The sequence below is a fragment of the Symphalangus syndactylus genome, chromosome 10 (assembly GCF_028878055.3).
Source record: "Symphalangus syndactylus isolate Jambi chromosome 10, NHGRI_mSymSyn1-v2.1_pri, whole genome shotgun sequence".
NCBI classification, from domain to species: domain Eukaryota; kingdom Metazoa; phylum Chordata; class Mammalia; order Primates; family Hylobatidae; genus Symphalangus; species Symphalangus syndactylus.
Genome location: NC_072432.2, coordinates 64,627,697 through 64,642,988, shown reverse-complemented (window position 1 = coordinate 64,642,988; position 15,292 = coordinate 64,627,697). Strand labels below are relative to the sequence as shown.

Genomic DNA, 15,292 nt, shown 5'->3' with positions numbered 1-15,292 from the left:
TCCTGGCAGCTCCTTCTCCAATGCCTCCTCTGATAGAATGCCAGCTCATCTAACAATGGATGGGAGGATGAAGTGCATGAAGAGAAGGCTTGGTATCTCAATGTATGTACACAGTGGGTTGAGCTGGAGAGGTAAGGACTAAAAAGGAAGAAGGATTGGAAAAAAAGGATGAAAGGAACTTTTATACAGGTATGTTTCTTGCTGAGAATATTTATTAATTTTTCTAAAACTTGTAAAGGGGTAAGGAAAAAATCAGCCCAAACTGGATATCCAAGGGACATTTGCATAAACCCACACAAGGGACTGTTTTGTGCATTTATTTAACTTTAAATGCATTTCAGGGTGCTCTGTTGAACAGGATTGGGACAATCAGATGGAGCATCATTAAGTTTCCCTGGTAGAAAGCACGATGAGCCCTTTGTTCCAAGGAAAGAAGACATTTAGATTTTATTCTCTTATTTTGGAGATCAGGCCAGGGTAAATCAAATTCTGCCTTTACATTTTGCCTTTTCCAATGAAGGAATGCAGTCTCCAGGAGAGAAGTAACAGAGCAGAGGAGTCGAGACCACAGGCTGTGGAGCCCAGACAGAAGTAAGGCCCAGTCCAGTTCTGCCACATTGTAATTGGGGATCTTGCACAGATTAGGTAATCTTGAAGAGCCCTGGTTTCTGAACACCTACTTCATTGAGTTGCTGGGATTTGTTTTTTTTTGAGATTTGAGACAAAGTCTCACTGTGTCTCCCAGGATGGAGGGCAATGGCGCGATCTTGGCTCACTGCAACCTCCGCCTCCCGGATTAAAGCAATTCTCCTGCCTCAGCCTCCCAAGTAGCTGGGATTACAGGTGGCTGCCATCACGCCCAGCTAATTTTTGTATTTTTAGTAGAGACGGGGGTTTCACCATGTTGGCCAGGCTGGTCTTGAACTCCTGACCTCAGGTTATCCACCTGCCTTGGCCTCCCAAAGTGCTGGGGTTACAGGAGTGAGCCACCATGCCCGGCCATTGCTGGGAAATTAAATGAGACTGTGTTTAATCAGTTTCACACAAGCCTAAGTTTCCCTCCTTAAGAGTGCACACAATAAAACTAGATATGAAGATCATCTTCTGAGGAATTAAAAACATGAAAGATAGCTTACCCTTTGCTGGAGAAGACGTCTGATGACTTCATACTAGTAAAAGAAGAGAATGGCTTCTCATCTTGTATTTTTAGCTGTATAGGTCGTTTTACTCCCCAGAAAATGTCCAGCATTCCTTCAACAATTAGTTTGCCATCTTCAGTCTAAGGAAGAAATGAATAATCCCCTAATTGTTTTTGTATTATTTATAGACAGTAAATATTTTAACTGAAGATGTAGAAATTAAGTGTGTAACAAACCTTAATAGGTTAAAAAGAAATCCAAGGGTTATTGTTTGGCTTTCCGATTTTTATCTACAAAGCAATTCTGTTTTTAAAACATTCTTTTATTTTTGAAAACAGCTATACCCAGCAAAGTGAGTAAATCATAATGGTAATGGCATGTCCACCAGAGGGCACAGTATGTCAAAATTCTTTCTGAACTCTGATTCCTCCATTAAGTAGAATTTTAATTCTCTAATTTTGTTTAATTTAAAATTAAAGCAGATTTAAAAATTATACTGAACTAGACATTAGAAAAAAGCTATTTAAAGATTTAGCAGCTATTTCCTCATTGCTGAACAGAAAAAAATTTAACTCACAAAGTTATGGAAAACAAGTCAAATAACACGTGTGAAAACACGCTGTAAAAATTCAAAACATAGATATATGTTTTGTAAAAACAATAGCATTTGAAGAATTTCTTTAAAATTAGAAACACTGTAGTATAAAAGAAGAAGGAGACAAACTTAACATCATGAATTTTGTGGAAATTTTTGAATTAAAGTATAAATAATCATTATATATATGAAAGTGCTTTTCCGATGTTAAAGTAATGTTTTCTGTTATAGGAACTTTGGAAAATGTAGAAACTAACAAAAGTCATATGTCAGCCACCCAATACCTATTTTAACATTCATTAGCTATTACTAATATTATGAAGAGTCAATTGTTAGACAACATTTAATAACTCAATTCTTATTTGAGAGCATAATGAAAACTCCAGACTCTGGAATCAGACAGACCTGTGCTCAAACCCTGGCTCTGCCACTTCTTAGTTGTGGCCTTGGACAAGTCGCTGGCTACCTTTAAACTTGGGCTTTCTCATGTGAAAAACAGACATTGTAATAACCCCCAATTCACAGCACCTGGCATTCAATAGATGCTCTGTATTACTGTGTATTATTTCTTTGGCTGATAAAGTTGCTTTGGAATCACTCTTGAAACAAACCTTTGCACTTCTTCCACTTTTGACTTTACCTTTCAGATTACTAAGAGGTCAGGTTACCAATCAGTTGTTTTCAACAGTCAAACACAATTTATTCCTCGAAATGACTGTATATGATAGAGATTGTATGGTTAATGGTGGATAGCATTCTTTCTCTGCCTAACTAGAACTCAATTAAGCCTTTGTATCAAAAACTCATAGAATCTCTGAAAAGAAAAACAAAACCCACTACTCTGCTGGGGTTGTTAAATTCTTCATTGCTATACCTCCAGCTTTTAAAATGGTGTCTGGTACATGGTAGACATCCAATAAATATTTGTTTAATTAATTGATTAATTAACCAAAGATGAATAAAGCCACATATTGTCATCCAAGGACTGCCCCTTTTAAACAGTGTCAGAAGATTTGAAAAATTCTGAATTATGACTTTATTGATCTGTGTGTAAAGACTGAAAACTCTGGTAGTCTCACCATACACTTCACCTCATACTGTTTTTAAAAATTATGTAAAACATGAAACTATTATTAAAAATTAAATAACTTTTTTTTTTTTGTGACAGAGTCTCGCTCTGTCACCCAGGCTGGAGTACAGTGGCGTGATCTCGGCTTACTGCAATCTCCACCTCCTGGGTTCAGGTGATTCTCCTGTCTCAGCCTCTCGAGTAGCTGGGATAACAGGCATGCACCACCATGCCTGGGTAATTTTTGTATTTTTTTTTTTAGTGGAGACAGGGTTTTGCTATGTTGGCCAGGCTGGTCTCGAACTCCTGACCTCAGGTGATCCGCCTGCTCCGCCTCCCAAAGTGCTGGGATTACAGGCATGAGCCACCACATCTGACCTAAATAACTTTTGTAATATAAATGGAGCACTGATGTACAGAATTGGAAAGAATATGTCTCATCTTAAATGTTCATAACACCAAAACTCAAACATTTACCTAAAGGAAACAAACTTAACATCATGAATTTTGTGGAAACTTTTGAATTAAACTATAATCATTTTCCTAGTTTTAATCTTTTCCTAAATTTTATCTTTTTATAATTATATATATTAAAGATTTAAGATATAGGACAATGTTGAAATAACTTAAAATTAGGCCCACTTCTTTATAAAGGGATTAGTTATTTAATTCAGTATATTATTGAATTTGGGAACGTAATTGAAATACCCAGTTGAACTAAATCATTTAAGCTCAATAGGAATGGCCAGAGTGCTTTGTAAATTTCCTTCTGTCCAAACTGTAGATTTAAGCCAAATTATGGTCACCTGAAGTCCATGCTGTGCCATGAAATTAAATCAGGAGTAGAAAATTCTAATATCCCCTTTGGCCAGGAAGATATTGTAAATATGTAAAGTGAGCCCCATCAGAATACAAAGCTGAGTGAAGAGACTTGTGGAGAATGAAACACTGAAATTAAATAAAAAGAAAAAAAGTAAACATAAGGCCACTTTGTACAGTAGCCTGCCAGTGGCACTCCTAAAAATGCTTTTGAAGAAATAAAGGACGTTCAAATAGCAAGTCAAACTATCCCTGTTTGCAGATGACATGATCTTATATTGAGAAAACCCCATCGTTCCAGCCCAAAAGCTTCTTAAGCTGATAAGCAACTTCAGCAAAGTCTCAGGATACAAAATCGATGTGCAAAAGTTGCTAGCATTCCTATACACCAACAACAATCAAGCCGAGAGCCAAATCCCAAACAAACTCCCACAGAAAGAATAAAATACCTAGGAGCACAGCTAACAAGGGAAGTGAAAGACATTTACAAAGATAACTGTAAGTCACTGCTCAAAGAAATCAGAGATGACACAAACAAATGGAAAATCATTCCATGATCATGGATAGGAAGAATTAATATTGTTAAGAAGGCAATACTGCCCAAAGCAATTTGTAGATTCAATGCTATTCCCATTAAACTACCATTGACATTCTTCACAGAACTAGAAAAAACTATTTTAAAATTCATATGAATCCAAAACAGCCTGAATAGTCAAGGCAACCCTAAGGAAAAGAACAAAGCTGGAGGCATTACACTACCTGACTTCAAACTATACTACTGGGCTACAGTAACCAAAACAGCATGATACTTGTACAAGAACAGACACACAGACTGATGGAACAGAGTAGAGAACCCAGAAATGAGACTGCATTTCTACAAGTATCTGATCTTCAACAAATCTGACAAAAACAAGCAGAGGGGAAAGGATTCCCTAGTCAATAAATGTTGCTTGGATAACTGGCTAGCCATATGCAGAACTGAAACTGGACCCCTTCTTTACACCATATACAAAAATTAACTCAGGATGGACTAATTATCTAAATGTAAAATGTAAAACTATAAAAACACTGAAAGACAACTAGGTAATACCACCCAGGACACAGGCATGGGCGAAGATTTCATGATGAAGATGCTAAAAGCAATTGCAACAAAACCAAAAATTGGCAAATGGGATCTAATTAAACTAAAGAGCTTCTGTACAGCAAAAGAAACTATCAATAAACAGACAATCTACAGAATGGGAGAATATTTTTGCGAACTATGCATCTGACAAAGATCTAATATTCAGCATCTACAAGGAACTTAGACAAATTTACAAGGGAAAAAACCAAACAACCCCATTAAAAATTGGGCAAAGGACATGAGCAAACACTTCTTAAAAGAAGACATACATGTGGCCAGCAATCATATGAAAGAGCTCTACATAACTGGTCATTAGAAAAATGCAAATCAAAACCACAATGAGATACCATCTCACACCAGTCAGAATGGCTATTACTAAAAAGTCAAAAAATAACAGATGCTGGTGAGGTTGTGGAGAAAAAGGAACCCTTATACACTGCTGGGAGTGTAAATTAATCTAATCACTGAGGAAGACAGTGTGTTGATTCTTCAAAGACCTAAAGACAGAAATACCATTTGACCCAGCAATCCCATTACACGGTATATACCCAATGGAGAATAAATCATTTTATTATAAAGACATATGCACACATATGTTCATTGCAGCACTATTTATAATAGCAAAGACATGGAATCAACCTAAATGCCCATTAATGATAGATGGGATAAAGAAAATGTGGTACATGTACACCATGGAATACTATGCAGCCATGAAAAAGAACAAGACCATGTCCTTTGCAGGGATGGAGCTAGAGGCCATCATTCTTAGCAAACTGATGCAGGTATAGAAAACCTAATACTGTTTGCTTTCACTTGTAAGTGGGAGCTAAAGGATAAGCACACATGGACACATCGAGGGAAAGCACAGACACTGCGTCCTATCAGAGGGTGGAATTTGGGAGGAGGGATAGGACCAGGAAAAATAACTAATGGGTACTGGGCTCAATAGCTGGGTGATGAAATAATCTGTACAACAAACCACCATGACACATGTTTACCTATGTAACAAACTTGCACTTGTACCCCTGAACTTAAAAGTTAGAAAAATGCTTTCTAACTTCAGGACTTTCCTGAATTCTTTCTTTAATATTTCAAAATTTTTATTTTGATATAGTGCACATCTATTGGAATCTAATGCATTCATTTTAAAACCCAAATCAAATTTGACATTACAGATGCATCATAATTTATTTCAATAACCCCTAATTGATAGAGACATCTTCAATTTTCTGCATTACAAATGACATCACAATGAGTATCTTTCTATATACATTCTGATGCGTTTGTAAGAAAGTATTGTGATAGATTTTCAGTGGAAATGTTGTTAAAATATTCATATTCTATTTTTAAAATAGAAAGAAAATATGTCATTAAAATTTTTAAATGCTTTTCTATCTCAAAAATGCTTAGAAAGTCACAAGTGTTCCAAGCCCAAGTCTAAAAGAATCATAATCAAGTTAAACTTTCATTTGTTTCTTCCAGAATTTTGTGTGTGTGTGTGTGTGTGTGTGTGTGTGTGAATAACACTGGATTGCCTTTCTTCAGTGGGCTTACCTCTCCATATAAAATATGCAGATTTTTCTGGTTCTCATAAAAAATGTTATAGGTCTTCAATAAAGAATTAAGTTGTTCCCTAAAAATAAAAAAAATTAATTACAATCAGTCTTAGAGTTTTTAACATAAAAGGTGATAATGGTACTTTCATAAAGGTATGAGATAGAAAGAAATAGTTTAATGGAATCTTTACTGTTCTGTCACTTTAACTTAACATAGGTCATTGGAAGTGGAAGCATTCTTAAAATATCAGCAAATGTTGAAGGTGCTAATTCATAAAGAAATAACCAAAGGTGGGAAATGACTGAGGACAAAAATGATGAGAACAGTATTCTGTAGCAGGAGGCAGCCACGAAACAGGAATTTGGTTTCATATTCCTTTTTGTATTTCAACATTTTTAACCAACCTAAATTAAGCACTGGCGTGTGGCTGATACCATCTCTCTATAAACTACTCCCTCCTGTGTGCCCAGGGAATGGGATAGGACACCAGTGCCCCAACTCTCCAAATCTGTGTTACCTTGTGTAAGCCACTTAGTATCCCTGAATTTCCACAGCTGTTAAATGAAGGTGATCTGTCCTACTTGCCGGGGCTGTTTAGACTATTAAAGGCAACCACAGAAGTCAAAGATCCCAGCTGGCTGGGTGAAGCAACAGTGAGCAAAGGCTTATTGTTACTGTGGCAGGGGAGCTTCTCTCCTGGCCTGCCCCATACAGCTGACAATGGCAGGCTCTGGCCAGGAAAGTTTGTAGGGGAGGAGCCCTCTACCTTTCCACCCTTCCAGCTGGGTATCAAGATCTGAGACCAGATGTGCTGGTGAGTGACTCAGTGCTTTCTTGCCTGGAAACTCCTCCCTGTGTCTCCCACTGGGAACACAGCTATGGTAAGGAATGCCCCTGACTTATCTCACCCTTTGTGGCAGGTGGGCCCTGGCAGTGGGAACACTGGCTCTTACCATACCTCTATTCTGTCTTTCTCTCAGTGTCTCTAAGTCTTGAGATGCTCCTCTTGAGATGATCATCATTTCTCACCTGGATTATTGCAGCAGCCTCCTAAAAGCCTCCCTGTATCTGTTGTTTACTCTCAATAGCAGAAACTGTTTTAATGCAAACCTGACCATCTCTCCTCTTTGCTCAGAACTCTTCAATGTCTTCTTGTTTTTCAGATTAAAAGCCAACATCCTTACAATGGCTTAAAAGGCTGGATGTGACTGGTCTTCTGTTACCTCTTTCATCTCATTTCCTCCCACCCTTCCCTCACCCCATGCAACCACCAGCCTCCCTGGTGTTCCTTGGCCACTCCAGACAGACTCCCATCTTGGGGCCTTTGCACTTGCTGATCCCTCTGCCCAGAATGATCTTCCCCCAAACGTTCACCTTGCCAGCTCATTCATCTTCTTTAATTATTTAATCAAAAGTCATCTTCTCAAGAAGTCCTTCCTGATCACCCCATCTAAAAGTTCACCTTCTCCAAGCATTTCATATCTTGATTTTCTCCTTTACCCCTGTCCCTGAGTCACCTTCTATATAGTTTACTTATTTCCTTATGTTCTGTCTCCTCCATTGAATGTAGCTCCAACAGGGCAGGGGTATGTACACATTTTGTTCACACTGTATCCTGTGCCTGAAAGAGTACTTGGTACATAGCAGGAACTTGACAAATTCTGGTTGACTAAAATTATCGGGAAATACTCATTTCCTAAACAACAATAAACAAAGGAAGAAAAGCTTTCTCATATAAGCAGTTTTATAAAAAAAAAAAAAAAGACCCAACAAGCCATGATATTAAAATTCCAAGTATTTCAATTGCTAAAATCCCTTTGATCCTCAATATCTGTCTCTGTCTCATAAGAAAATGAGAGGGCAAGGAGTTTGATCCACTTTATTCACTCCTGTGTTCCTGGTTCTCAGAGCAGAAACTTGCTCACGGTAGGCTCTTCTTCAATCAATACTGAATATTGAATGACAGAATTTATATATACTGACTGTTACATGTTTGAAATCACGTAAGCATGTATGTTGCCACTGGCTTTTTCTCACCTGTAATTTTCAAGGTGTACGTTTCCAAGGATCAATACACTCTACACGACTGCCATAAAAAAGATTCTCTGGAAGTCCTCCATACTGTCAGTCCATTTCCCAAATGGATTACTTTCAATTTTTAATGTTAATGAACATGTCTCTTCTAAATATCATTGGTCACTCTGATTTTGTTCTCCTGGGGTCATTGTCATAGGATATTTCCTAAAAATTATACTACTGGCCGAGAACATGAACATGATTTACAGCACTCATTGTTTAGTGCCAGAACACTGTTAAGAAATTTCACCATAAAGAAATTTTACTGTAAAGAAATTTCAGGGACACTTGGGATGCAACTCCTGATATGCTGAGCTGTGAGAGTTGTTATGAAAGCAAATGGAGCCTTACCTAATCTTATTCCCTCAGCTTCTGCTTCTGATAAAAGTACATTATATAGTAGAGTATGAGCAGCCTCTAAAGTGTTTAGTTCAGGATCATGTGCAGTTGGAAAATGTTTCTGAACCTGAATAGAGCCTGACTAAATCCTCAACTGAAATAAGTCTGCAAATGACATAAGGAGTTGGCAGACGGTGGTCCCAGGCTGCCTGTTTTTGTAAACAAAGTTGTATTGGAATATCACCACACTAATTTGTCTGCTCATTGTCTATGGCTGTTTTTCTGTTATAACTGCAGAGATGAGTAGTTGTAACAGAAACCATATGACCTACAGAGCCTGAAATATTTCTAATCTGGCTCTTTGCATAGAAAGTCTTCCAATCTGTAATCCACTGTGTAATACAGGGCAGCTGGATACCATAGAAGTCTTCCGTATTTTTTTCACCATGAGTAGAATCTTTTTGATTATTAATTGGACTTTGAAGGATTTTGGAGTGTTGAAGATTAGAGCTCAGTAAACTAAATTATTGGAGTAAAATTAGGTAAATTAGTGGTGCAATACAAAGCAAGGAATTAGAAAAGAAAATTTAGAAGTTGCCTGAACAAATTATAGCAATGGTGAATGCTGTCCAAATATTTCTTTTAATCATGTGTACACCTTACCAGAGAAACTTTTGGAGATGATTAGTTTATGTACCTGATGAAACAATATGTCTAATATAACCTTGAAAATAAAATGTATGTCTGTAACATTCTAATTTAACTTGGCATTAGGGGAACAACATGGTGAAGAATTACTGTTTGGTTGATCATCTGTGTCTATCCACATTACACCATCCCACAGAAGGTCATTTATTCAACATGATACAGTTGCTGTGTGAGCACAGTCAGGAGGCCTCAGTCATGCTGGGAGGGTGGGTGAGAGCTTTAAGGAATAGATGTTGCCTACGGTGAACCTTGGTTGGTGAGAATTAAACAGGAAAAGAAGAGTATAAAGAGTTCACCTGGCAAAGAAACAACATGAAAAGGGACATGTAGCTATTTCTATAGTTCGCAGAAAAAACTCAAGAGTTGGGATTCCAAGAATACAATATGTAAAACGGGGAATGCTGAGCAATGAATGAGCCCCGTGAACCATTTTAAGAAACTTGGAATTCACTTCACAGGCAATGGGCAGCTATTGAAGATTCTAGGCAGGGGAAAGACATGATGATACTAAGGATCACTAAGTAGAATGTCGAAGATAGATTTCAGTACAAGACAAGATAGAGGCAGCAAGATGAGTGAGACCACTGCAACACTAGTGTGGTAGAGGTGCAGAAATGAGGCTGATGTTCCACGGAAAGGTGAACAAATGTGCCATGTCTATGGAAAGTTCTAAAGTCCAGAAGGGACCTATAATAATTATAGGCATTGTATGGTTTAGAAGACCCAAAAGCAATCACTAAAGTGTTATCTGGGCAGCCCTTAGTCAATAAGAGGAGCCCTGATTTAATATACACTGTGGCCTGTCAGTGGTAATTTTAACAGACTTTTTTTAGGGTTCACCTAAGTGTTACATGTGGACCCCCTCAAAAAGAATTTGTGCACCTTTCCCCCTCAAACCCATAAAAGTTCACCTTCCAACATGATCAGACTGCTTAGCATAAACTGTTTGATGGCCCTTAAAATGCTTTAAAATGGGTGATAAGAAATGGATTCTATGTCCAGTTTTCAAGTTTATAAGTCTGTGATGTCCAAGGCACGCTCAAGAAATAGAAGTTTCGGCCGGGTGCGGTAGCTCACGCCTGTAATCCTAGTACTTTGGAAGGCCAAGATGGGCGGATCACGAGGTCAGGAGATAGAGACCATCCTGGATAACACGGTGAAACCCCGTCTCTACTAAAAATACAAAAAAATTAGCCGGGCGCGGTGGCGGGCGCCTGCAGTCCCAGCTACTCAGGAGGCTGAGGCAGGAGAATGGCGTGAACCCGGGAGGCGGAGCTTTCAGTGAGCTGAGATTGCGCCACTGCACTCCAGCCTGCGCGACAGAGCAAGTTTCCGTCTTAAAAAAAGAAAGAAAGAAAAAGAAATAGACACAAGTTTCTCACACTTTTATATGTGAGACACAAAAAATTGATTTTCTAGGAAAGGGCCTAGAACATGAAACACTATATCACAATATGTAACAAGGGTGTTTTTAAACATCATCAAACACTATATAATAAGGACGGTGTTTTCACTAAACTGAAGAAAACCAAACTTCCATATAAACTGGACTTCTAGCTAAATGAACATGTAAATTATAAGTTTCTCCAGGATAGAAGTTGGCACCCTGCTACAAGCAGTGTGGAGAGAGAATCCTGGTATAAGCTGATGAATACCCAGGATTCTTCATCATGGTCCTGGAAGAGAGCTAGCGAGGGAGAGACTGACCTTGGTGGGGGGCAGACCAGGGGGAGGGATGCTGAGGGGATCCCAGAGTCCTGTTCCTTTAAGGCTCCAGCTTGGTTTTAATGAGTAATAGTGGACCCAGAGTTTACTGTAAAATGCTCTGGTGTACTTTGTACTTTGTGGCCTGAATTGCAGCTGCTCAGCCGATGGGAATTAACCGCATTCTGACGTTTGCCATGAATAATGTACTTAGCATGAAGTGAGTTCCTCAATCTTATCAGGTATTTGGCTGGCTGGAAGAAACTTTTTATTTAATTTTATAAAACTGTAATGTACATGAATGTGGGACAGGATTATGGGTGGAAGTGAATTATGTCTCATATCCATAGAGTGGATGTCAAATATTAGTTGTACTAAGAGATTTTTTTTCTCTTGTTTTAATAATGACTTACAGTATAATTAAGTGGCTATCCTAGTCCTTCCCTAAAAGGCAAAGAACCGTGTCCTAGTCTTTACAAAGTGATACTTACAGTTTGAACCCACTAAGGACAAAGCATAAATATTGTCATATGCCGTCACCCTACACAAACTTGAAAGACTTCCGTGTGATACAAATGAACCTCAGGGGAAAATACACTCAACGAAGCTGCCAAAGGCATATTTAGCCCCTGGCTGTGCTTCCTGAGTTTGTGTTACTTCTGCTTCTTGGAGACTTGCTGAAAAATGTTCATGGTTCCAATTAGGCAGCCACTGAGCTGCTCAGTGACAACAACGTTAAGAACAACATTCCATCCCAGCACTTTGGGGGGCTGAGGTGGGCGGATCACGAGGTCAGGAGATTGAGACCATCCTGCCTAACACGGTGAAACCCCGTCTCTACTAAAAAATAGAAAAAAGTAGCCGGGTATGGTGGCAGGCACCTGTAGTTCCAGCTACTCGGGAGGCTAGGCAGAAGAATGGTGTGAAGCCTGGAGGTGGAGGTTGCAGTGAGCGGAGATCACGCCACTGCACTCCAGCCTGAGCGACGGTGAGACTCCGTCTCGAAAAAAACAAAAACAAAAACAAAAACAAAAAAACAAAAAACCATTCCACTGTGTGTGTTGCCACGTTTAATATTAGGAACCAAGAATATTTGAAACAGACTTCAGCAGGTGAAAAACTGAGGCAGAAAAGGATAGTGCTAATTAGTTCTCTTGCACAGGTTTTCTTTTTCCCATTGATTTTGTTCACGATATTAAATTTTAGCAGTGAGGCTATTTAACAATTTCTTATGTCAGGTTCAAAAAGCTGAATTTAGAACTTTATATTTTTATAAAATAACTACGAAATATTAAAGTTAAACATATTCAACATTACATTAAATATGTAAAGGTAACAAATTGATTATTTGCTGGGAATTAAGGTTGTGATTTTTATTTCCTATGTTGTAATTCTATACACCTTATAAATTCTTTTCTTTCTTTTTTTTTTTTTTTTTTGTTTTTTTGAGACTGAGTTTTGCTCTTATTGCCCAGGCTGGAGTGCAATGGTGTGATCTCATCTCATTGCAACCTCTACCTCCCGGGTTCAAGTGATTCTCTTGCCTCAGCCTCCTGAGTAGCTGGGATTACAGGCAGCTGCCACCAGGCCAGGCTAATTTTCGTATTTTCAGTAGAGATGGGGTTTCACCATGTTGGCCAGGCTGGTCTCAAACTCCTGACCTCAGGTGATCCCCCTGCCTCGGCCTCCCAAAGTGCTGGGATTACAGGTGTGAGCCACCATGCCCAGCCTATAAATTCTATATAAGAAATGTGTGATACTTTCATGATATTTTTTAGGTTCATAAAAATGTAATATACACTCTTGTATGTTTTTGGAAAGATGGAATCAGGAAATATGAGGACACAGAAGAGAACCGAATAAAGCCTTGTCATCAAGCCATTTGCCAAGACAAATCATCATTCCATATTAATGATGTCTGTAATAGAAGCAGAATTCTCCAAACTCATTTTATCCTTTATTCCTGTCCATTTGAATCCTGGAATTAAAATTACAAATTTTGGCTCCTGTTTCATAAACAGCCATGGCTTCATGTCTTTTGGCTTTTGGCCTCATCTCCTGGTTCAAATGATGAAGAAAGAATGCTTTTCAATCTTTGCATAGAGACCCTCCTCAGCTAGGAAAGTAGGTTATTCACATTTCCTTTGCAAATGAAGGGACTGAGTTCCAAAGTCTGGAAACTGAGAAATTTGTGAAGTAGTCTATCTTGATTGAAGTAAAAATGCAAACCCTAAATGATCAGAAAGCTCTGAATTCTGTCTCACTCTTCCAACTTCAAATACCTGAGGAGTTTTCCCTTTTTTCTGCAGCCTTGCCAACATATGTTATTTTTTAACTTTTTTATAAAAGCCATTCCGTCTGCTGTGAGATGGTGTCTCACTGTGGTTTTGACTTGCATTTCTCTGATTAGTGACAATGAGTATTTTTTCATGTTTGTTGGCTGCTTGTATGTCTTTTGAGAAGTGTCTGCCCATGTCTTTTGGCCACTTATACACTGTTGGTGGGAATGTAAATTAGTCCAGTCACCGTGGAAAGCAGTTTGGAGATTTCTCAAAAATCTAAAAGTTGAACTACCTTTCAACCCAACAATCCCTTTACTGGATATAGACCCAAAGGAAAATAAAACATTCTACCAAAAAGACATACACACCCCTGTGTTTATCACAACACTATTCACAATAGCAAAGACATGGAATCAACCCAGGTGCCCATCTGTGCTGGATTGGGTAAAGACAATGTGGTACATAGACACCATGGAATACTCTGCAGCCATAAACAAGAGCAAAATCATGTCCTTTGCAGCAATATGGATGCAGCCGGAGGCTATTATCCTAAGTAAACTAATGGAGAAACAGAAAATCAAATATTGCATGTTCTCACTTATAAGTGAGAGTTTAACACTGGGTACACATGGACACAAAGATGGGAACAATGGGCACTGGGGACCACTAGATGCAAGAGAGAGGGAAGGGGGCAAGGGCTGAAGAGCTATCTATTGGGTACTATGCCCACTACTGGGATGATGGGTTCATCCATATCCCAAACCTCAGCATCATGCAAGATAGAGATGAGGGAATGGAGCAATTAGGCTGGGACTTAGCTCATATTTGGGTCTTGCTTCTCATTTGTCTGTGGTTTAGCCTTTCATTTCCTGTTTTTCTGAGACAAGCCTTATAGTTTTTTTAAAGCCAGTTGAAAAGTAAACACAGGTGTGCCACTCAACAGCAATCATTATGGGAGCAGATGGAAACTTGCTGTAAAATTACACCCTTTGTATATGAACAGATAGGGACTTCTGTGCTTATTGAGAATGAGTACCTTGACTTCACACTCTGATGCCCCTTGTTCCCTTGGGAGGGAGAAACTATCCTATTTAATGAAGTCTTTCATTTATTGTAGCAATATGCCTTTCGGCCCCCTGGACATTTGGGATTGTTACTAGAGGGTTTGAAACACAACAGGGAGCCAGTGATTCCCAGGGCCATCAACATGAGCACGAGCCTGAAAATGGGAGCCTTCCTGACACACAGGCTCTTACACTCACTGGCTCTGACTTCGTTCTTCGGTAATGCTGCCATGACTTTCACCACCGGTTATCTTTACATTCAACAAGAAAATAATAAGCAAACTCCTTGCTGCTATTCAGGGGATCTTCCAAACATTCTCCAGACTAAATCCAGAGTATGTAGAATGTATCTGATCATATCATCTGCTTTGTTAACATCTTTAAATGTCTTAAATGTCTTTCCGTTGCTCTTGGGATAAAACCCCCACATACTTATGGCAGGTTAAGTCCTGTTTGGTCTCTCTCCTGCCTTCCTCTTCAGCCTCCTTTCAAGAGACATTTTCCCTGTGTCCTGCACCCCAGCACCCTGGACACTTTTCACTTGTTGGGACTCTTTGCTGTATGGCTGTAAGGATTTCTGGCAGATTTCCTGTGTCAGAAAGGCTCTCTCACCCACTCCCCTGAACTTTGATAGCTCCCTTTTAGTCAGATCTCTGTACAAACATTGTTTCTAGGGAAGCCTTCTTGGAACTCTTGTTTAAACTAGGGCTTTGTTCTTTCATAGAACTGGGTTCCTTCCCTCAGAATACATGTCAGTTTGTTTCAGGCCTTTAGACCTATGTGGATCTCAAAGTGTGATCCTCAGACCAGCAGCATC

At 38.9% G+C, this 15,292-nt stretch overlaps 1 protein-coding gene across 2 annotated transcripts in view; it reads right to left on the bottom strand.

The window, feature by feature from the left end:
- Nucleotides 1-15,292, bottom strand: part of RASSF6 (Ras association domain family member 6) — a 44,004-nt gene that overhangs the window by 15,644 nt on the left and 13,068 nt on the right. The window contains exons 3-4 of one of the 2 annotated variants that reach the window (XM_055297353.2): nucleotides 6,300-6,378; nucleotides 1,137-1,279 (exon numbers count right to left, since the gene is read on the bottom strand). In XM_055297353.2, the coding sequence (XP_055153328.2) occupies nucleotides 1,137-1,279; nucleotides 6,300-6,378 (222 nt within the window). The remainder of the gene's footprint in view (nucleotides 1-1,136; nucleotides 1,280-6,299; nucleotides 6,379-15,292) is intronic. The other variant, XM_055297354.2, reaches the window with a different exon arrangement.